General features: G+C 61.6%; 1 protein-coding gene across 3 annotated transcripts in view; it reads right to left on the reverse strand.

Annotated features, from left to right (window-relative positions):
• Window positions 1-23,798, reverse strand: part of PIEZO1 (piezo type mechanosensitive ion channel component 1) — a 64,808-nt gene that overhangs the window by 28,538 nt on the left and 12,472 nt on the right. For all 3 annotated transcript variants that reach the window (XR_003306747.2, XM_026447367.2, XM_026447366.2), the window contains exon 2: window positions 4,538-4,633. Coding sequence is in view for 2 of the 3 variants with exons in the window: in XM_026447367.2 (XP_026303152.1) it covers window positions 4,538-4,633 (96 nt within the window). In the remaining variant the exon portion in view is untranslated. The remainder of the gene's footprint in view (window positions 1-4,537; window positions 4,634-23,798) is intronic.

Below are 23,798 nucleotides of genomic sequence, written 5' to 3' on the forward strand. Positions count from 1 at the left end.
ACTGCTGGAGACGGGAGGGGCCAGAACGTGCAGAGGGACCGAGGTCCTGCTGCCCTACCCGGGGCAGGGGGTGCACACAGAGGCTGAGGGGCACCCTGACACCGGCCCTTTTCTCCCATGCAGACAGCATGACCTCTAGGGGTGAGATGACTTTCTCCTTCCTCCACCTGCAGCCCCTGCCCCCGCCCACCCCCTCACGCTCCCCCTGCAAGTCCCGCCCCCAAATGCAAAGCTGCAAAAGCCAGGCTAAGCCAAGGATGCAGATCAGGCCACCTCCTCAGGGACCCACTGCTGCCTCTTCCAGGAGCCCAGGAGGCCCAGTGGGGTCTACCTGCCCCCGACTCCAACTCCGTCCTGGCAGGACACACCCTGCAGGCCACGGCCCAGCTTACAGTGGTCTCTCCATCCTGGGAAAGGGAGTGAGAGGAGGCTTGGGCCGGGGACCCGCCCAGCTGTGGCAGGCAGCCGCCCATCAGCCTTTGTTCCTGAACCACTGTGCGGGCCCGGCCCATCCGCTCCCTGCTGGAGGGAGCCCGTGGGGAACGGACTGTTCTTGCCACCCCCATCCATGGCAGGGGAGGGGCTCAGCATGGCCCTTGCCCACCCAGAAGAAGGTGCAGGGGGCCGGGCACGGTGGCTCACACCTTTGGGAGGCCGAGGCGGGGGGATCACCTCAGGTCAGGAGTTCGAGACCAGCCTGGCCAACATGGTGAAACCCTGTTTCTACTAAAAATACAAAAATTAGCCAGGCGTGGTGATGGGCACCTGTAATCTCAGCTACTCAGGAGGCTGAGGCAGGAGAATCACTTTTACTTGAAGCCGGGAAGCAGAGCTTGCAGTGAGCTGAGATCGCACCACTGCACTCCAGCCTGGGCGACAGAACAGACACTGTCTCAAAAAAAAAAAAGTGCCGGGCTCCCCTTCCAGCTTGCAGGGCTCTCAGGAGGAAGCAGGAAGGGGCGGGGAGGCCCCAGGGCACCACAGACCGGATGGTTGACAGAGCCTGGACCTCCCCCAGAGCCAGAGCCGGAGCCCTTGGACCCCTGCCCAGCCTGCAAAGGCCCAGGGGCCCCATCATGGCAACATCCTGATGAGTGGTCCGTAGACACCACCCCACACCTTCTGGACAAGGGCCGGGCCTGATCCGTGGGGAGTGTGGAGCTGCCCTGAGTCTGATCCTTGGGTTGTGCATGGAGCCCCCCGGAACCCGATCCGTGGGGTGTGCAAGGGACCAGCCAAGGGACCCAGGGTGCCTTGAGGCTGAGCCATGATGCCCACCAGCGACTGAGCTAGGGCTGAGCTGCGGGGCCACGAGAGGGGGCTTTTGAGGCAGAGGATGGAGACTACACAAGGCTGGCAGAGCAGGGGGACCAGTGAGGCTGAAGAGGGTGGCAGGGCCTCCCTGCAGGGGGCATGGTGAGATGGGGGGGGTGGTCTCTCTGCAGACAGCAGGGTCAGTCTTGGAGGTGGGTTTTATCCTAAGGCAGGATGGGGCTTCTGAGTCCCTAAATGACAAGCAGGTCTCTGGGAGCCGACCCCTGTGGCTCTGCCTGCAGCCCCGCCTGGAGCACCAGGGTCTGTTCCCACTGCCCCAGCCCCTCTCCTCCCTGCTCAGTCTGAGCTCAACCTCCAGCCCCGCAAGGGTCAGGCTGACGCCTACAGGGGGACCAAGGCCCGGATGGCGTCAAACCTTCCACCAGGGCCGCGCCAAGCCCAGCAGCTGCACAAATCATAAAGCCCCGGGCACTCGGCTCGGGCAAGCCTCACACTTTCCTCTCTCCCTCCCGGAAAACTGGGCAGCGTCTCAATCTCTGAAGGGCCCCTGAGGAGGCTCAGGCAGGGAAGTCCTCCCGGGTCCACTCCAAATCTTCCCAGCCCAGCTCCTCCCCGGCCTGGCTGGGCGCCTGCCTTCCCTCACTGCCGATTAAAGGAAAGTGTTTCCAGTTGCGCCCGGGGCATGAAATATTTACGGAACAAACGGGGAAACGCCAGGGGCCTGGGAACAGATAGCACCGGCTTCACAGAGCAAAGGGGAGGCCCAGGACGGGGAGGTGCCCACCCATCCCCAGTCATGCATCCTAGAGAGGTTTGGGCCTCAGGTCCCAGCGACTCCCAGCACTCGGCCGCACTGGGCCCCTCCCCAAAATGCCTCTCTGCATCCCTGAATTATACCCGTGACCCAAGATCAGTGCCTGCACTGGGCACAGTGACTCACACCTGTAATCTCAGCATCTTGGGAGGCTGAGGCAGGAGGATCACTTGAGCCCAGGAGGTGGAGGCTGCAATGAGCCATGATCATGCCACTGCTCTCCAGCCCGGGCAACCAAGCAAGACCCCCACTCAAAAAAAGAAAAAAAGCCAAGCATGGTAGCTCACGCCTGTAATCCCAGCCGAGGCGGGCAGATCACCTGAGGTCAGGAGTTCAAGACCAGCCTGACCAACGTGGTAAAACCCCTGTCTCTAAAAGAATACAAAAATTACCCGGGCATGATGGTGGGTGCCTACAATCCCAGCTACTCGGGAGGCCGAGGCGGGAGAATCACTTGAACCCGGGAGACGGAGGTTGCAGTGAGCCGAGATTGTGCCACTGCACTCCAGCCTGGGTGACAGAGCAAGACTCCGTCTCAAAAAAATAAGTCAAAAAGACCAGTGCCCACCCCAAAGCACCCTGAGCTAGGAGGGAGCCTGTGGGATGCTTCCAGCCAGATGTCGCGAGGCTGGAGGGTGGCCTCCCACCTGCAGCTGGTAGAATGATGGACCCCAAAGATGCCTGCATCCCAGTCCCCAGAATCTGTGAACACGGAGCTCACACAGAGGGGGGTCCAGGCAGCAGAGGGAAGCTGCTCAACAGCTGATCTTAAACCAGGGAGGTCAGCCTGGATTAGCCGGGGTAGGCAGATGGGACACGGCCACAGGGTTACCGTAGGGGAAGAAGGAGCAGGAGAAACGGGGTGTGATCCTGACCCCACCCCACCGGCTCTGGAGATGGAGGGAGGGGCCCCAAGTCCAGGAAGGTAGGTGCCTGGAGCAGCTGGAAGAGAAAGCAAATCCTCCCCAGAGTGCCCTGGAAAAACGCAGCCCGGTAGACACCTCACAGCCACGGACAGGTTCCCCACACAGCTAGCCCCCTGGAAAAACGCAACCACGGACAGGCCCCCATGCAGCCAGCCTGCTGCGTCCAGCACCTCCCAGAAGGGTGGTGCCCAAGAGCGTGCCCCCACAGTCATGCCCCCTGGTCCTGCTTGGCCTCTTCTCCGCCCTCTGCCGGGGAAGGTCTCTTGTTCGCTCCACTTGCCCTCCCTGGGGACCTTCCTTCCTTTCAGCCGCTCTTTTTTTTTTTTTTTTTTTTTTTTAAGACGGAGTCTCGCTCTGTCGCCCGGACTGGAGTGCAGTGGCCGGATCTCAGCTCACTGCAAGCTCCGCCTCCCGGGTTTACGCCATTCTCCTGCCTCAGCCTCCCGAGTAGCTGGGACTACAGGCGCCCGCCACCTCGCCCAGCTAGTTTTTTGTATTTTTTAGTAGAGACGGGGTTTCACCGTGTTAGCCAGGATGGTCTCGATCGCCTGACCTCGTGATCCGCCCGTCTCGGCCTCCTAAAGTGCTGGGATTACAGGCTTGAGCCACCGCGCCTGGCCTCAGCCGCTCTTCACCCTCCAAAACCCAAAGGCCAGCAGAGGGCCCAGCCCCACCCACGTTTGGCCCATGGCCTTTGGGGACAGGTCTCTGAGTGTTTGTTCCAAAACCCGCTCTCCTAAAACGTGGGCACAAAATGGACATGGCCCGCACAGGGCAGGTAGGTGACACATCACAGGATGGAGGGTTTGCCGCCACCCTCGTCACCCAGGCTGCAGGCTTGGCACATGGCCTCACTGCCCTCCGTTTGGAGGACACGGGTGAGAAACACAGTCCAGGCCCAGCTCAGACCCCAAGGTGGTTCCCAAGGGGGGCCCCAGCTCCCCCCCGGCAAGTGGGTCAAGGTCAACTGAGGTCCAACCCCACAGCGGGCAGCGGGAGGGCGGGAGAGGCGGCTGGAACTTCCAGGCTGCCAGAGCCTTAGCAGGGAGGAAAAGTGCCTGGAGCCCGCAGTTGGCGCCCACCCACTCCCTGTGGCCTCCCAGGGGACACAGGGACTCCACCCCCATGGCCCCCTTTGCCTCCAACAGCCCCTGCAACACGGATCAGAAAAGATTCTGAGCTTAGCTTGGGGTCTACGATTAAAATAAGCAGCTTTGATGGCTGGCGTGGTGCCTCACAGCTATAATTGCAGCTACTTGGGAGACTGAGACGCGAGGATTACTTGAACCCGGGATGCGGAGGTTGCAGTGAGCCAAGATTGCGTCACTGCACTCCAGCCTGGGCAACAGAGTGAGCCTCCATCACAAAAAAAAAAAAGAAAAGAAAAAAGAAATTTCTCTCAGGACCCCTCACCTTTCACCCCGGGACGGTTGAAGGTGAGGAAAGCTGTATGAATTCTGGCCCCAAACGAATGTCCACCCGCTCCCACCCTGAGAGCACGGACGGGGTCCCCTGGCCTTACCTTGGAGGCTGTGCCGGGTGGGGCCAGGGAACCAGGGCAGCAGCAGCAGGAAGAGCAGGTAGACCAGCGAGAGCCCGCTGAAACGGAGCAGGCAGGCTGTGGGGAGATGGACATCAGCTGCGTCACCAACAGAGGATGGCCAGCCCCCACCCCAGAGGACAGCGTACCCACGGCCCAGCTCGTCACACCCCCGAGGCCGTGTGCCCTGTGAGGGCTGCCCTGGGCCGGAGCCATGGAAGCCCCCATGAGCTTCCATATGTATCTCACGGACACCACGCCACGGGCACCAGCCTCCCAGTGGGGCACTGAGGTTGTGGCTCATCTTCCTACCTTGCTTTTCTTCCTTTAAAAATGCTATTCTTGGGCCGGGCACGGTGGCTCACGCCTGTAATCCCAGCACTTTGGGAGGCCGAGGCAGGTGGATCACTTGAGGTCAGGAGTTCAAGACCAGCCTGGCCATGGTGAAACCCCGTCTCTACTAAAGATACAAAAATTAGCCAGGCGTGGTGGCGGGAACCTGTAATCCCAGCCACTCGGGAGGCTGAGGCGGGAGAATCGCTTGAACCTGGGAGGTGGAGGCTGCACCAAGATCATGCCACTGCACTCCAGCCTGGGTGACAGAGCAAGACTCCATCTCAAAAAACAATCAAACAAAAAAATGCTATGATTCCTGCACCCAGCACGTGTCTGGGAGCCCTCACACAGGTATGGGGCGGTGGGACACAGTGTGCCCTCAGCCCAAACGCTCTACGTGGCTGCACTCGCCACAGCCGCCGCACTGTGTCCTGTGTCTGCCCTCCTGCCTCTCCCAGAAGGTCCTGGGGCTGGCCTCCCACCCTCAGCCTGAGAGCCTGGCCAGTGTTTGCATCAGTCCCAACCACACAGCTCCCACCCGGGGTTTGCCTGGCACTTGCACTGATCTGACAGGGTCCGGAGTCAGGGAGGCCGTGCCTGCCATGTTCTAGCCAGGGCTGCTTCCTCCCAGAAACGTGAGGTTTGTCAGGAGATGAGGGTTGGGACCTGATGTGGTCTCCTTGCAGAGGACCTGGGGGACCACTCAGCCTTTCTGGGGCTACCGGAGAGGACACTGGGACTGGAAAGGCGCCTCCAGCTGCCTGAGGGGCACCAGCAGTCCACCCTCCACACTCCACCCACCCTCCAGCCACAGGGCCCTGGTCAGGAGGCTGAGGAAGGAGGCCACAGTGAGCTCAGACCCGTGTCCAAGCGAGACCCCTGGCTGCCGCTCCCACCATGACCCCAAAGTCCCAGCCAGGGTGTAGCCAACAGGGTCCCTCCACAGTCTGGCTCTGTGCCCAGGGGAGGCCATGTGTGCCACCGTCTGCCCCATCCTTGGTGCCACAGGAGTCCCGGGATGTCTTCTGGAGGGAGGCCCAACCCAGCCCAGCTCTCACCTTGACACCCGCCTGCCCCTCAGTTCCCAGGACCCGAGCCTCACCCTAGACCAGGGGCATGGAAAACGCAGGGTGACTTAGAGGAGGCACAGGCAGAGGAAGACCCCGACCTCCACGGACAGCACGGGAGGCCTGGCCTTTCAGCCTGGGGGGCCTCCAGGCCCGTCTCCCCATTGGCACCATGGGGTTCATGCTTGCACCTGAAAGGGCCAGGGACACATGGCAAACTCAGCAAGCAGAGCCCCTCCCTTCCCACCCTCAGCAGCTTCACCCTTCCACCCTCCCAGAAGCAGACACGACAGGTTCACGCTCGGGACTGCTACGGGCTCAAGGCGGCCTCGGCTTAGTACACGCGTCGCAGAGTCCAGGGCTCCAGGGGGTACCGCCCGCCCTGCTGGATACAGCAGCCTTCCCCAGCTCCCCCAGGAGCCCTCCCTGAAGTTAACATCCCCTCTTCCTCCCATTAATGCATCAAGCATAGCCATCAGCTCCATGCTTTTAAATCTAAAGTTTTTTGATGGTTATACATTTTCATAAAAAAAAAAATCAATAAGATCTGGCCCAAGAGGCAGCAGGAAAATGCATTCATGGCAAAGACTTCTGAAGTTCGCGCTTGTTCCCTAGAGCTGCACTTTTCAGCCGGGTGGGTTCTGCCCCAGCCCTGTCCCCAGAGAAGGCGGCACCTCCCCTCTGCACCTGTCCGGCCCAGTGGTTTTGTGGGCTAAAACCAGAGGGGGAGACACCAGAGCAGGCTGCCTGGAGGAGGCAGCATTGCTTTTGGCCTTGAAGGCTGGCTCCAACTTAGGGCAACTCAGAAGCTTCAGGGATCAGGCTCAGGCAGAGAAGGAAGAAATTCAGCCAGAGGAGAGGTGGGGCCTGAGACAATCCAAGGAGCGAGGACAGGAACCTGCCGGGCCCTGTGGCTCCCACGTTCCCATCAGGAGCAGCCCAGGCTGGGCCTGTGACCCCGTGAGGATAGTACCTTTTCCTGAGTCAGCAGCAATGGGATGGGGTCAGAGAGAGCAGTGGCTCCTGAGCCCCGACCCCCTCGCCCCACCAGCACACGCCTCTTTGTGGCCCACATCCAGCCCCTTGGGAAGCAGAGAGCCAAGCCATCACCCATCCACAGACCCTCATCTGACAGCTGAGGGAAGCACAGCCGGGAGGGAGAGGCTGCCCCCACGGTAGCTGCTGGGCCCCTCAGTGTCCAAGGGCTGGGCTGGCCTCTGCTTTCAGTGGGTGCTGGCCAGGAAAGCCACAAATGCCACATGTGGTAACCAGGACCACACACCACTCCACCGGAACATTCCACACAGAGGGCTGGACACCACCCACTCCCACTTGCCCACAGGAAGACCTGCCAGGGGGATGTCAGATGCCTAGGCCCTCCCGCCAGGATGCCCCTCCTGGGATGGGACCCTTGCAGCTGGCCCACACCCGGGTGGGAGAGGAGAACCTGCCAACCCTCGTTCCCTGTGTCGATCGAGGAGCCGTCCGCTCCGAGCCTGGACTCCTCTAACGTGGCTGAACCAAGCCCGGCGAGGCCTGAAGGACTGTCACAGGGAGGGCTGCCGGCTGGGCCTTCCACAGCCTGGACACCTCACATGTGCTCCCTCCAGGAGCCACGCAGAGACCCAAGGCCAGGATTTTGAGCCCGCCTTGAGCAGGGAGTCTCCGTGAAACAGCCGGTGCGGCCTGTGTGTGACCCCACACTGCCGGGGCCCACAGGCCAGCGCTGGCCGAGAGCAGGAAGTGGTGCAGAAAGACCGCGGCCAACACGGACAGGTGACCCGGGACCCACAGGAGCTGAGGCTGCACAGCAGAGCGGGCGGAGGCGAGTTGGGGGCACCGTGTGAGCCAAGGCCCCAGTGCGCCGTCCTGCTCCACACCTGCACAGGAGCTGAAAGCTGGGACTGGAGAGGCCCCAGACCCAGCAGCTGACCCTCCCACCCTAGGATACCTTTTGTGCCCCAGGGAGAGGGGAGGCCTAACCAGAGGGCAGACGTGCCCGCGGCCATCACGTCACCACCATGGCCATCACGTCACCACTGCCCTCAGTGCAGGCACAGGGCTGGGCGATCTGTCCTATATAATCCTGTGGCACTAGGCGAGGACCACAGCTGTCACCCCCACTTTGCAGATGAGGAGATGGAGCAATCCTGGGACGCAGCAAACAGCCAACACCCCCGCCCCCGCCATGTGGCTCGAGCCTAGCTGGCTGTGGGGACAGAGTAACTTTATTTAAATGCTAATCTGCTGATTAACCCTGGGTCTGGGAATGCCTCCAGAATGTCTAGTTGATGTATCATTCTTATGCAGGAACACCTATTCCCTGGCATTCATATGCAGGAAAGAAAAAAAAAACGCTTAGTCCTCCTAGGTTTCCTCCTAAACAAACCTGAGGCTGCAGCAGGAATCTGGCCACCCACCTGCTGCGTTGCCAGCCACCTGCACATTCCTCCCAGCGCAAGATACGAGCCCCAGGTCAGGCGTTTGGGTTCAGAGCTACCTGTCTCGAGGCTGCCCGAGGCCGTGTTTCCGTCTGTAAGTTCCCCCCAGTAAACAGCCCAGAACCAACATACTTGCTCTGTCTGCCTCCTCTGATTTCCCGGCTCCTTCAGTATCTGGGTGTTGCTTTGATTATACCACCTTTTCACAGAACAGTGGCACCTGCCCTCGAAGCCACCACCTCCAAAGGGGACAGAGTGCAGGAGGCACCACCAGAGGACGGGGGCTCCCAGGCCAAGAGCTGCAGAGCAGGCCTCACAGGAGAGCCTCGAGCGGTGGACAGGTGGGGACCGGGTGGGACCAGCAGGTCTGAGACAGTGGCGGTCAGGAGTTAACCTGGCCAGCAGGTCCCGACATGAGAAACAGGGGCCAGGGGACAGGGCTGTAATTCCTGGGTTCCCAGCACAGGGCAGAGCCTTGGGGTGGAAGGGGCCGCCCAGGAGCCAGGACAGCAGGGGAAGGACGGACGGGGGCCTGGAGTCCAGGTGTTGCCCAGTGTTTGCGTCCAGGGTCACAGGACTGAGCGGTCAGAGGTGTCCTCAGTCGTGGAAGGCGTCACACACCAGGCAGGGAGGAGTGGCTCTGCAGCCGCCATCTGGGAGCCTCGAGGGTGGTCTACCCCCTCGGGGTGACTGTCCACTCCTCACGGGCACCAGGCCACAGGGAGGGCGTGCAGGACGACCACACACCCAGCCCAATGTCCACCAGGAGCTCAGTCCTAGGCATGGAGGCACCTGCCCGACCTGGGTGCCTAGAAGGATCCTAAGAGGCCCCTCCACAACCTGGAGTCGGTCGCTCCGCCCCGGGACTCTGGACCCACCAATGGGATCTCCAGTGTGACATGTCCTCAGGGACCACACCCACCTGAGTGCCGTATAAAACTGGTGGCTGGGGCTGGGCACAGAGGCTCACGCCTGTAATCCCAGCACTTTGGGAGGCCGAGGCGGGCAGATCACCTGAGGTCAGGAGTTCAAGGCCAGCCTGGCCAACATGGTGAAACTAAAAATACAAAATTTAGCCTGGCGTGGTGGTAGGTGCCTGTAATCCCAGCTACTCGGGACACTGAGGCAGGAGAATCACTTGAACCCAGGAGGTGGAGGGTACAGTGGGCCAAGATCATGTCACTGCACTCCAGCCTGGGCGACAGAGCAAGACTTCTCAAAGGAACTGGAGCCATGGGCTGGACTGAGATCCCATCTCCATCTTCTCCAGGGCTCAGCTTCCTCACCTGGGAAGCAGGAGAGCCCGGGGGTTGGAGTCCATGACCTGGGTTGGAGTCCTGGCCCTGAAGGAGCCGGGCTGCGGGGTGGAGCAGGGCCAGCTGCCACGGCTAGAGGCATCACCCTCCTTGGGTCCTCCCAACAACCTAAGGGTGGCACCATCCCATCCTACAGGCAGGTGAGTGAACCGAGCCCAGCACCACCCACAAGAGACTCAAGTCACAGAGAGGCTCCCCAAGCAGCCTCAGCTCCAGCAGGTGCCCCAGGAGGCAGGAAGGGTCTGGGCCAGTTAACACAGATTTCACAGACTCCAGCCAGCCGCAGAAGGTGCCACAGAAAGGCCTGGCTGGACATCCCTCTGCCACCCTGTATGCCTCTACTTCTCTGCCCAGACCTAACTGGCAGAGAGGATACAGGGCTAGACCAACAGGCCCTCCGGGGTTGAGGGCAGAGCAGCTGAATCCCGGGAGGAATCCCCAGGAGCTTCCTCAGCCATGTGGTCCGACTCTCAAGCCCAGGTGGGTTCCCGGCAGCGGCTGCCCGGCCTCTCCTCCCGCAAGGGGATGGCCATCAAGGGGCAGCGACCCTCTCAGCCCGCGTCCTTGTGCACTGAGACCAGCTGTGGCCTCAGACCAGTTCCTTGGTCTGGCACTCAAGGCTCCCACCACCTTGGGTCCCCTTGTGTCAGCTGACCCTGTAAGCTTCCTGCCACTCCCCAACAGACCAACATCCTGCTGCATCCCAGCCTTGGCCCCAGCAGTGCCCTGGCCTGGTGGCAACCCTGGCCTCTGTGAGCTCTGTCACCGCCCATCGTCACTCAGTCATCCCCAGGGCTCCTCCTGCTGTGATGCGCATCGCACCTGGGGCTCACAGCAGCTCATGCATAACTGCTTCTCCCCCAGCCTGTGACGGGGCAGTGCTTGGAAATGCAAGCCCACCACCCCCACTCCACAGGCACCCACGGACCCACGAGACACAGCAGACGCAGGAACAGCCTCAGCACCCACCCGCAGAGTGGGCCGGGCAGCAGGGTGTGCGGCGGAACCCTGTGTGTCACGTCTGTACGTGCTCTATAAAATGACACCACTGGGCTCCGGCCCTGACCCCTCACAGCTGCTGAGATGACCACAGATGAGCCCAGTCTCCTCTTAGTTTGTTCATTTATAAATCAAGAACCGTAACTCCCTCCTCACAGGATTGTTGCAGAGACAACAGTGCCTGACACATAGCATGAGACAGCAAGCGCGCACCAAGCTCTGTGGCACTGCTGAGGGATACAAGCCAGAGGGTCAGACGCCTAGCACTCCTTTTGTGTAAAACTGAACTTCTGCATGTCTAGGATATATCAAAAGGTCCAGGAAGACCCGCACCAAGCCGCTGTGTTTGTCCCTGCAGAAGAGGTCCTTGGTCCCTCCTAGCCACAGCATTTCCCTTTTCTACAAGGGGAATGTTTTCATGCGTTGCTGGAGTTATCAACAAGTGAACTGGCCAAAAAGAAAAAGGACTGGAGGGAACAGATGGGATGGAAGCAGGGCAGGTGGCCTGGTCCAGCCTTCCTCTCATCGGAGGGAACAGAAGCTGGGAAGGACGTGAGTCGTCTGAGTCCCCAGAGCTCACAGCCGCAGCCACAGGACTAAAACCTGGGCCTCCTGGCCGGGGCGGGCACTTTGCTAGGTCTTGACTTCTTCTGCTACCAGCTGAGCATGGGAAGCTCCAAAAAGGGCCGGGTGAGGGCGGGGAGGATTAGTTCGCAGATGACAGCTGCCAGGCCAAGGCAGCTACAGGGAGCCGGGGTCCTGGTCCAAGCCCCATCTGCCCTCCCCCCAGCCTGCTCCGACTCCTGCAAATGCGCTCTCTGCCTTATTTGGCTTGGAAGAGAAACCCATAAACACTTCTGTGCTGGTGCTTATGCCGGTGGGCGGGGCCGGGCAGAGGAGAAGAGGAAGAAGAAAAGAGCAGACGTGGTCTGGGCAGCTCCCGGCGGCTGCTGCTCTGCCCTGCTCTGCGAGGGAGCCTGGTGGGCCTTACCTGCCATGACCCCAGGCAGAGCACTAAAACCAAACCCAGACCCAGAGGGGCCATGAGGGCTCAGACGGACCTCACTTTTATGGAAGAAGGAGGCTGGCAAGGTTGGCCCAGGGGACGGGGGAAGCCAGCCGGCCCCCAGATGCCCCCCGCAGCCTTCACCGCGAGGTCTATGGTGAGGTTCACATAGGCCGCATGGCCTACCACCCCACAGCCCCAGCACAGGAGCCTTGGAGAGCAGACAGAGGTGGAAGCTGTGTGGGGAGGGGACACAGGGGGCTCCCCTAATGGAGGCCGAGCCTGCCCAGGCCCACCTTCACCAGCCACCCTGGCCTGCAGGCCTGCTCCACACATGCTCCCCAAACCCCAGCTGCTTCAGTCCTTCTCCACACGAATTCCCACCTGCCCCTCCAAGGCCGCAGCGGATGTGACCCCGACCCACCCTCCACAAGCAGCGGTCCCGCCTCTAGCGCCCACCACCCCAGAAGCCCCCCCAGCCCTCACCAGCAGGGCCTCTGCACCCTTAGTGACCCCGGCCATGGCTACAGATGGCTACGCCACGGGCTTCGCTCCCCCGGGGCGCTGGACAGTCTCAGGCTGGGATCCTGCAGAGTTCTCTGTCCATCGCACTCTGCGCCGAGCTGAGGACTGGGGAAGTCCCTCTTCCCGCCTCATGGACACAGGAGAGCTGAGAGAAACTGCACCCTCTGTCTAGCAATGAGACAGAAAATGGAGTCCAGAGCCCTTCACAAAACTCTGAAAACCTCAGAGAGCTTCGAACCAACCCCTGCCGTCTCACGGGAGAACTCCAGGCCCTAGGAGAGCAGGCTTTGACCAAAGGCAACAGTGGGACGCAGCCATAGGGCAGGCAGCACCGAGGGAACCCAGGACAGGCAGGGGCCCGACGGGAGCCACCCTGCCTTCGAGGCAGCAGGTGGTAAATGGAATGTTCCTTAACTACTTGGAGCCCGGCCAGCAGCCTGGGGCCCTGAGCAGTTTCTGGAGCATTTAATTAGCTGGGTGCCTGGGTTTAATTAGCTCGGTGTCCGGGTTTAATCAGCTCAGTGTCCAGGAAACTCAGTTTTATGGCTCATCTGACCTACGCAGGGCAGGGTCCTGCAGGCCTGGTGGCCGCTGTGGGCTGGGCACCCACCGCACCTGCCACAGCCAACTGTTCTCAGACCTGCTGGTGTGGACAGCCAGGTCACCCTCCCAGCCACACTCAGCCCGCAGCCCCTGGAGGGGTTTGCAGGGCGGGGGTGGGTCTGTCTGTGAACAAGGTGATTGTGCAGGAACAGAGGGTCAGCAGGCACCTGCTGCACACAGCCACGTGGTTGGGACTGGGGGAACTGTCTCTGCCCGGGGAGTGGGGCAAAGCCCACAGGGTCCTGCAGGCATCAGCCCCTGGGATTCTCACACAAGCCAGGGGTGACTCCAACACGCCCATTTCACAGATGAGCACACGGAGGCTGCAGGAGGGAGGGCTCCCCAGGCGACTTGTGGTGGCGGAACAGTGGTACCTGTACATCTGGGCCTGAGCTCTTGTGGCACTGCCCTAACCCAGGAGGGCACCAGGCTGAGTGACTTGGAGGGCACGATGGTGCTGACCAGAGGCCCAGCAGCACGGCCCAAGCCAGACGCAGTCTGGTCCCAAAGCTGCTGCCTTCCAGTCCCCACACCATGGCAACCGTGCTTGCGGGGCGGGGGCGGGTGAGCTGGGAGGTGCCTTTGCGTTCTCCCCAGTGCTGCTCACACCCCATCCTCATCTTCTTGGTACTTGGGGTCAGCAGTGAAGGACCCCCAGCATGGCAGGAGACCGGGCAGAGATGAGAACGCCCCCCCAACGCATGAGGCATCCCCCACATCGGGGCCTCGGTGGCCCTTTCCCCCCTTCCCCCCTTCCCCCTGACCCTCCCTCCACTGCCCTCCCCGCCTCCCCCACCCTCCGAAGGGCCTGTCGTTCCCCACAGACGACCAGCAGTGCTGCCAAGGTGTGGAGGCCTCAGCGTTTTTCTGTGCTGGGCTCTCCTGGAGGGCCAGGGATCTGGGACTCATCCCTCAACAATGGAGAAGGGGACAGATTCCAGGGCATGGGTGAGGCCCGCGTTCCACACAGAGCAATCCCCTGACTCTCTGCCCAAGTGGGCTCCTCTCTAGCCTCTTCAGAAAGGGAGGAAACCAGGGCTTATCTGGGCAGCCATCTCTGGCACAGACACAGGTAAATAGGTGGGGACAGTGGGTACAGGGTGGGGCCCCAGGAAGGACGCGGGTCCCCGAATGTCTGACAAAGCCAACCGTATGCCTCCACCGTGCCCTGGGAAGGGAGCTGGGTCAGGCAGAGCCACCTCTGTGGGCAGCAAGGCCTCCCTCCCGGCCCACCCAGGGGTCTGGGCAGAGCCCAGATGAAGAAGGGGCCCCCGCTGGCCTCTGCACACAGCAGGCACTCAGAGGGACGGTGACCAAGTAAGGCCTCCAACTCAGCTCTCCTCCCTTCACACACCATGGCCTCTGCCACCTGAGGTCAGCGACTGGCACAGGGCACTCTCCTGCCATCCTCGGAGGGTCCAAGTGCATTGGCCCTGCCCACCGGCCCCCATCTGAGCTGCAGGCACTGCCCTCCTGGATTCCTGCAACTCCACAACCCCAGGGACGGCAGGACCCCCTCCAGCCTCAAGGAGAGGATGTGTCTGGGGAGGAGAAGGGGCTCTCAGCCGAGCAGCACACCCTGACTGCCAAGTGTAGACCCTCAGCAGCGCCATGGCCGGAGTGGTTTGCCAGGTCACCCGCGACAGCCAAGGCAAGGGTGGGGCAGCCCCTCAGGTCTCTCAGCAGCCCACAAGTGCTGAGTCAGTCCTGACCCTGAGCTCTGTGCCAGGAAACGGCTCCTGTTGTGCCACTTGTCAGATGGGGAAACTGAGGCACGGTGGGCTCACAGGGCGCTGTGTGGACAGTGTGGCCTCCCACAGCTTCAGCCGCTCTGCACACAAGCCCTGACCAGGCGTGGCTGGGAAGGACAGCCAGCCACAAGCCGGCCCCTCGGCCAGAAGCTATGAGCACATGAGTCCCACGGGCTCTTTCCTAGGACCCCCAGCCCGCAACACGCCCGTGTTCCCACTTTGCACCCGGCAGCTCCAGGCTCAGGATTAGGAATCAGTAGTTCCCGAAGAACCATAGCTTTCCACGGATGGCCGTCACCGGGGGACCCTGTCCAGAGGGTGCACCCAAAACAGTCTGGCCCTGGGGTGCCTGGACAGGGTGCGGGTCCAGGGCTGGAGCCAGAGACGTCCGGCGTTCCAGGTCACGATTCAAGCCTGCCCAGGGGCCAGCTGGTGAGCTGGCAGCCAGTGTCCTCCAGAGACAGGGATGAGATGCAGGGCCAGCTCCTGGCGGCTCAGGGCACTTCCGGGGGCCCAGCTCCCCTAGGAGGGCCCTGCTCTCGGCCTCAGCCTGTGAGCGGCTCCTGTGTGAACAGCGTGGCCCCAGGCAGAGGCTGGGGTGAGCAGAACCGGCCGCAGACCAGCACTCAAACCCCGGCTTCTTCTCTGGGACTCTGTCTCTTCGCCTAGAAAGTAGCGGTGGGCCGGGTGTGGGGACTCCTGCCTATAATCCAGCACTTTAAGAGGCTGAGGTAGAAGGTTCGCTTGACCCCAGGAGTTCGAGACCAACCTGGGCAACACAGGAAGACCCCATCCCTATTTAAAACAAAACAAAAAACAAACCAGACCAGGAAGGCACTGACATGCCTTGTCACCTGGAGCTGGCGGCCAGGGTCTGGTGCGGTACAAATGTGCACAGTGAAGAGCTGGGTCAGGGCAGCCCTGAGGTAACAGCCGGTAGGGGCTCCCTGACACTCTCTGGCTGACCCAGGGAGTGGACGGCACATTCCACAGCCCGCGTGGACCACACTGATTAGCACGGAAGGGACGATGTTAAGGTTCCAGGTAAACAAGGTCGCTCTGTGACCTGGAGCTGGCCCCGCCCCCAGCATTCCAGACTAATTGAGAGGGTAGGATTCCTGCAGAGACGGCCCATTACGCCTGAAATGAAGGCTTTGGAAGCTAGGAGGCAGCTCTCCGGGCTCTGTGAGGCCATCACAGCAAGCCTGCCCCAGGCACAGCTGTACACCTGCACACAGAGTCGGCATGCAGGGGTCAGGCGTGGTTGGAAGCCCATGGTTCAGAGGAGTTTCAGGAGCCCACAGCCTCCTGGGGGCCAGAGTGCACGATGAGCCATAGTTAGCACCAGACACTGAGCTGGGTCCTCACAGAAGGCTTCCCCAGGGATCACTGGAGCAGGACCCAGTGGCGGGAAGGATCCGGGAACATCAGATGCGAAGGTCCTGGGGGAAACCCAGAGGTCACAAAGCTGCGGAGGGTGAGGCGGGGTACGAGGCAGGACATGCCGTGAGACACGGGGTCTCGGCCACAAGAGATGGGGTCCTCTTGAAGCCGCAGCAGCGAGCACGCGGCAACACCTCCCCCAGGTTCCTCCAGGCGCCCAGGCTCCACATAACCCATTCTCCAGAGCTGAGGTCCACACCACCAGCGTCGCTGGGTCCTGAGCAGGTAGATGCTCAGGCTGAGGCTCACCCAGACCCAGGCGCCATGTTCTAAAGCGTCCTCCGGGAAACACGAGCGAGCTCTGCAGGCAGAGATCACGCACCGACATTCCCCTGCCAGGCCAGGCATAGTGGCTCACGCCTGTAATCCCAACACTTTGGGAGGCCAAGGCAGGTGGATCATGAGGTCAGGAGTTCGTGACTAGACTGGCCAACATAACAAAACCCCATCTCTACTAAAAATACAAAAATTAGCCAGGCATGGTGGCATGCACCTGTAATCCCAGCTACTTGGGAGGCTGAGACAGTGAATTGCTTGAACCTGGGAGGCAGAGATTGCAGGGAGCTGAGATCGCACCACTGCACTCCAGCCTGGGCAACAAGAGTGAAACTCTGTCTCAAAAACAAAAAGAAAAGAGAAAAGAAATGCCTCTGCCATGGCCTGCCTTTGACCCCCAGCATCATGCCATGACCTCCCAAAACAAGGACTCCGCCCTCAGCACCAGGGGCAGACACTGACGACCACTCCAACCACAGCCCCAGCAACTCACCCCAGAGAGGCAACGAGACTTCCTAAGAACCCTGGCCACTGAAAACCTCCCGGGAACCACCTCTCAGGAGCGGCACTGCCTTCCAAACACAGGTACCCGGCCCTGGCAGACCTGGCTGCCCACTGTGTCCTCAGCGGTGCTGGGCCCAGGACAGAAGTTGGGGTGCTAACTCAGAGCCCCTACCCTGTGATTCACCCAGCAGCACCCAGCCCCCCTGGCCTGTCCAGCCTGGCCTGTCTAGACTGCCCCAGGGCCCAGCCACAAGCTGGCCTGCTCTCAAGGGACTTCCCCGGCACCCAGGGAGGAATGCTGCCTGGCCACCTCTCTTGCAGGAAGGGTGGGAGAGGACTCACCAGCCACTCGGAGGCAGCCTGGAGGGGGGGGGGTCATGGGCAGGTGTCTGGTCACACCCCCTTCAGAACCTTGCTCTCCCTTCCCCCCAGGCCACTGGGGCAGGGCAGGAGAGGGAGGGGAATCTCAGGGCAGGTGTCTAGGACGGTCGCCCATCATGCCTGTGTACTTCCGCAGGAGACTGGTGTCTGGTCCTAGCTCAGCCCTCCCGCTCTGTGCCTTGAATTCTCAGTAAGTGGAATGCGGACAGAATTGGGCACCTGCACCAGGACTGTCTTGCCCTCCCAGCAGATGCTGCCCCAGAAGCACTGCCCGGACACGTGGCCAGGTGAGGACCTCGTAGAGCTGGCACAGGGCTGGACAGCAGCACCTGGAGCCTGGCTTCCTGGTCCCTAGAGAGCCCAAGTCGTTATCTCTAAAATTTTTTTTTTTTTTTTGAGACAGAGTCTCACTCTGTCGCCCAGGCTGGAGTGCAATGGCACAATCTCAGCTCACTGCAACCTCCACCTCCTGGGTTCAAGCAATTCTCCTGCCTCAGCCTCCTGAGTACCCAGGACTACAGACACCCACCACCACGCCCGGCTAATTTTTCTATTTTTAGTAGAGACGGGGTTTCACCACGTTGGCCAGGCTGGTCTCAAACTCCTGACCTCAGGGGACCCGCCCACCCGGGCCTCCCAGGGTGCTGGGGTTACAGGCGTGAGGCCGCGCCGGCAGCTCTCTCCATTCTGAGCAGGTGCTGAGGTTGGCGGAGGTGTGACCAGAGTCGGCGCGGCTGTGTTCTCAGTCGGCAGCTTGGGTGCCGCGGTCGCGCCTGCCGGTGGGGTGTGAAGTTGATTCATGTGTCAGGGCGGCTGGGCCACGCTGCCCAGTTTAGTTAAAAATACCTGGTATGTAGGTATTTTTTAAATGAGATTGATTTAAATCGGCAGACGGCACGAGGGCCTCATCCAATCAGTGGACGGCACAAGGGCCTCATCCAATCGGCGGAACGTCAAGAGGGCCTCATCCAATCAGGGGACGGCACGGGGGCCTCATCCAATCAGCGGACGGCACAGGGACCTCATCCAATCAGCGGACGGCACGAGGACCTCATCCAATCGGCGGACGGCACAGGGGCCTCATCCAATTGGCAGACGGCACGAGGGCCTCATCCAATCAGCTGTAGCATCCAAGGTGCTGTAGCGGACGCCTGAGGCCTGGAGAACTTCCCAGGACGGCCACAGAGAACCCCCGCCTGAGCGCACGGCGTGGACCCGAGACTGCAACCGCGGCTCCTGCCAGCCAGCCCACCCTGCCAACGTCAGACGCGCCAGCCCCACAGTCGCGTGCGCCAGCTCCTTAAATACCCATTTCACAGGCAGACAGACGTATCAATATATCCTCCTGGCTCGTGCCCAGGATCACCAGCCCCGGAACCCGGCCCCAGCTGCTCTCAGAGCCGCAGGGACAGTCCCCTCAGGCCACGGGGGCCGGGGCCACCCCAGGCTGGAACCCTGGGCCCAAACTGGCTAGTGTGGGCCTCAGTTTCCCCTTCCCATAAAATCTCAGAGATCATTCCCTTTCCTCTTCTCCGCTTTCTAAAGTTTTTAAAACGCACAGAAGAGCCCAAAGTGACACCCAAGTGACAGTCGTCACGGTCAACCTGTGAGCGCTGTGACTCCGCCCGCACGCGCGGGTTCTACCACGCACGGCTTTCCCATCGGCTTCTCCGATCGATCGGCTTCCCTGATTGATTGATTAGCTCCTTCCCGTATTGAGCCGCTGCACTCTCTCCACACATCTCCCCATTCCTCTCCCTCCCCAGAAGGAAATGGTCTCATGAGTTTCGGGACATCCTTCCGGGAAGCAGCCATTTCTGAGCTCTGGAATTCCATCCAGGGCCATCTGCGAGGGCATCCCTGGACTGTGGCTGTGCTGAGACCCCCAGGCCAGGCCCTGCCCATGAGGAAGGAGCTCAGGCGACTGTGCTGGGAGAGCTCTGAGTCACAAAAACAGCCCCCCCACAACCCAGAGCCCCCCAGCCCTGATCCCCCAGAGACCAGAATGACTGAGGCGGGAGGGAAGGGGACCAGCCACAAGGTGGAAGCGTCAGTCAGCTTTGGAACTCCCCTACTGCAGGTGACTGGCTGGGTGGAAGCCGCCAGCTTCCCTGCAAACCGCTGCTCCACTCCCATCTCTCTCGGTACCCCAAGAGCCCCATGCCATCATGTGCTTGACCACTGAGCCAGACCCCGCATTTGCAGGGGTAGCCCATGTCACCCTCAGCCACCTAGGAAGGCAGAGCCACTGCTGTCCCCAGAGGAACCAGGGTCCCCATAGGTCACAGGGTGAGGCCGCCCAGCCAGGGAGGGGCAGAGCCAGGCCAGAACAACTCCGCTGAGCCTTCCGCCTCAGGGTGACCCCACCCTGCCCTGCCCTGCCCTACAGCCCGGACTCAGGACTAGAGCCTTGAGGGATCCAGGGGACTCAAGCCAGCTCCCACCACCGCAGGGCAAAACCCACACTCCCTGACACAACCCCCAAGCCCTCGCAGCTTCCCGGACTCCCTGACAGCACGAGACTCACACACATGCTCCTCCCGCTCCCTTTCCCGGGTCCAGACCCCAGGCCCTCTGGAGGGGACCCCATGGACCAGACCCTCCAGAGCAGAGGCCTGCAAAGTGGGACCCACGAGCCCCCAAAACCACGTGTCACCACAGTCCTGTCCTGGGGAGAGGGGCCCAGGGCCCAGCCAACCTCACGGGCCCAACCTCGGTCCAGGGCTGCCAGCTGGTGGGGGCAGGGGCTGGGCTCCTCTTGTTCGGCCTGGCACACTGCCTGGGCCTCGCAGCCCCTCCCCCTATACCCCAGCTTAGCTCCTGGACCTTGTGGCAGGGTGTCCCCATAGCTGTTCCCACCACGGCAGGCCGGCTCCAAGAAGCTCCCCAGGCCAGGAGGAGAAGCTGATTAAGTGGCCACTTAACAGCAGAGAGTGGGTTGTTCCCTCTGCGGGGTGGGGAGCGGACTGGACGGTCCTGGCTAAAGCCTGGCTATGCATGTGCTCAGTTCCTGGAAAAGGGGGAGTGAGAAAGAAAGACGGACATGCTGCCCTCTCACCCACCACATCCTGTTTTTATGGAAAACTAATCCAATTCCTAACAGCAGAGCGAGCAGCCGACCTCCCGGGGGTCCCGGGTGGCCCTGACAAGCGGCCTGTGGGCGGGGGCTCCCTGGCCTGTATGGCAGGAGCTCGTCCACAGGGCAAGAGCGCTTCCTTCTCAGCCACTCCTCCCTCCTCCCTGGGGAGAGGCCGGGACGGATGCGCCCTTCCTGGCAGTGAGGGGCTGGCTCCCTGTCTCCACCCCTGCAGCCTCAGCCAGGCCCTGCTCCCTTCTAGGCCTCGGCCAGTCTGTGTGGGGGGTGGGGGGCGCTGCCCACAATGGGCAGGCCAGTGACACCGCAAGCTGCAGGGCCCAGTCCTGGGCACAGTAGCATTGTGGCTGCAGACCCTGGGATCTGGAGCCAGAATAGCCATGGCCGGGGCCAGCTCCACTTTGGCAAAGCAAGCTGGGCCTCAGTTTCCTCATCTGTGCAGTGAGGACACCAGCCCTGTTCACTGCAAAGGCCACACACTGAGATGTGCTAGGACAGCAGCACCGGCACTCACTCTTGTTATGCAGGGTAAAGGCCCCTCATCCAAAGGGGCCAGAAGTATTCCCAGTTTGGGATTTTCTGGACTTGGGAATATCTGCACATACATAATGAGATATTTTGTGGACAGGACTCAACACAAAATTCTATTTACATTTCAATATATACCTCGTACACATACCCTAAAGGCAGTCACGTAATTTTATTTGTGTAAATAGTGACGGGGTCTGTGTTACCCAGGCTGCTCTCGAACTCCTGGCCTCATGATCCTCCCGCCATGTCCTCCCAAAGTGCTGGGATTACAGGCGTGAGCCACCGCGCCCGGCCAATTCTGGCTTTTGACTGTGACCTGGCGCATGAAGTCAGGTGTGGAATTGTATTTCGCTTAGGTCTGGATTTCAGACTTGGGGCCTGGGATGCCCAGACTACAGCATCCTTGCATTTTCCTTACCAATATGAAGACAGACCTGTGGAACGCCTCAGCAGCGAGGGAGCTGTGGGACCAGCCCCGCCTCCTCTCCTACCGCTGCACCTGACCGGAGCCCCACCTCATGTCGGCCGGCTCCATTCCTGAGGGTCAGGGCCAAGCCTGGGGACCTGCAGCCTCCAGTCAACAGCAGGCAGAGGACCCCAGGCCTGGCTGTCACTGCCTGCCTCCAAGGACCTGGGTCAGATCTGGGGCTAAGGCTCAAACAGAACATGTAGCTCTGGTGGGTGGAGCGTGGTGGGAAACAGGGAGGGGCCAGGGTGGGCGGGACCAGGACAGGCCCCCAGTCGCCTCTGCTAGCTCAGCGCTGGCCCTGCTCCTGCGCAGGTTAGAGGGACAGAGGCGGGCATGGGGCAGAGTGTGGTGAACAGGTCCCCTAGGGGTCATACCCCTTCCAATGCCAGATGGTGGGGCAGTGGGGGGTTCGGAGGCCCTGCTAACCTACTCCAACCTGGAGGCTCCGGACCCCCAGGCCTCTGCCCGCAAGAGAGGAAGCGAGGGACTGTTGATGCACAGCCTGTCCCCGGGGAGGAGGACTGATGCCTCCCAGGGTGTCCTCCCTGCCCGCAAGCTCCAGCCCCTCCCCACCCTCTCTCGAGGCAGAGAGGACATAATCCGGTCTTCCTGAGCCTCGGTCTGTGGGGACAGAACCTGCCAAAGCCGGAGGCAGCCTGCAGGCAGCCCCACGGGACGGCCCGGCACGCAGCTCCCAGGACGCATCCCCGAGACCTCTCAGCCTGATGCCTGCGCACAGCCCGCTCCCCCGTGACCCGGTCACAAGCCAGGCCCTGCCTGCATCACTTTCTGGCTGTGGACCTGGGAGCTGGCTCGACCTTTAGGAGCCTGTAGTTCCTGTCTGTGGGGTCGGGGGACGGCAGTGGCTGCCTGGTCGGGCTGTTCCGAGGATGGCACGGTGGAGTGCGGGGCGGGGGAGGTCTCACTCCTTCTCACTCCCAGCCCTGGCCTGGCGGCAGCTCGCTGCCTCAAGGGGTCAAGCCCACCGACCCTGGGAGTGTCTTAAGTTGAGACTCTGCCAGGACACTGGGCAGGGCGTTCTCCTCAGGGGCAGCTCCAGAACTGCAGTCCATCAGGAGAGGTGGCCGTTAGCGCAGGGGCTCCAGCATGGGCACTGCCTGCCTGGGATGCTCCCTTCCCCCTCGGCCTGGACACGGTCCTGGGTGGGGGTGCTCTCCTGCCAGCTGCCCAGCACGTCCACCACCTGGTACCTTCACTGCCAGTGACTCAGCCAGGCCAGCCGGCAGCCCAGTCGTGCCAAGTCACCCTGAGCACGCCCCACGGTTCCCACGCAGCAGCCAGGTCCGGGCCAGGCGTCCTCCACTGGGCCCCGCACGGCCCCGCCGTAGGCAACACCAGCCACCACCAGAGTCTCTGGGCCTCACGTCCTCACCTGGGAGACCCCTGACATGCCCTGGGGGCTTGGGTGAGGCGCTCCTTACTATAGGGATCCGGTGGGTGGCACTGGAAGGACTCCCTGCCCTCACACGCCCTGAGCGCAGGTGATTAAGAGGCTCTTGGGCCTTTCATCTGCAGGCGGGGCTTGGGCGGAGTGGCTCCACCCCCTCACATCCTGCTACGGGTTGCAAGGTCCTTCCGCCCCTGTCACCTGGCAGGTCGTCCTGGCCCCTGAGAGCCAAAGCCGTGAGGCAGAGCAGGGCAGGTGCCAATCTCACAGGGAGATAAAAATCTCACAGGGAGATAAAAGTCAACCGTGTGAAGGGCCCCACAGACAGAGCAACTGCTGCTGGCACCGGGCCCAGCCTTGCAGGAACCCTGTACCCAGTAACCCCACTTGGGAGGACCAGGCCAGTCCCACTCTTAAAGATGAAGTTTTTTTGGAGGCTCAGAGACGCTGACAGATTTACCCAACCATCGGCCCAGCGGTGCTCGGCAGCAAAGCTAGGACTGGGAGCTGCATCTGACTGTACAGAGCTGGGGTCGTGGCGAAAACAAGAAACCAGGCCAGGCCGGGCTCCCATCCCACCGCTTCCCTTGCCCTGCAGGCCCCAAGCCCAGCAGGCAGGGAGAAGCACGCAGCTTTATTGACTAGGGGCTCAGCTCCCCACGGCTCACGCAGCTGCTGGGCTCAGGGGCCACAGGCACCCAAGCCTGAACTCCAGCAGGGCCACTCTACAAGTGCCCTGTGACAGTGGCCAGCGGAGGTCCCAAGCCAGCTATGGGTGTCCCCCTCAGCAGAGTCAGAGCAGGGACATAGGGAGGTGCTGGGTGGGACAAGGTTGCAGTGGTAACACAGTAGAGCCAATGCCCATCCCCTGGGGCCCCTGGCCCTCCTGACACCCTGGCATGGCTGTCAGAATGACCATCCCTGGTGCCACTGAGACCCCAGATCCAGCACCTGTGTCCAGCGCTGAAGTCCCAAGTCTGTGTCTGAGATGGGAAGGACGGCCCGGAATCCCAGACATCTCACGGCAGCGAGTGAGCCGGGGGTTGGGACGGCTAGGTGGGCTCCTGTGGCTTAGCCACCAGCTCGGAATGTA

The sequence above is a fragment of the Piliocolobus tephrosceles genome, chromosome 17 (assembly GCF_002776525.5).
Source record: "Piliocolobus tephrosceles isolate RC106 chromosome 17, ASM277652v3, whole genome shotgun sequence".
NCBI lineage: Eukaryota > Metazoa > Chordata > Mammalia > Primates > Cercopithecidae > Piliocolobus > Piliocolobus tephrosceles.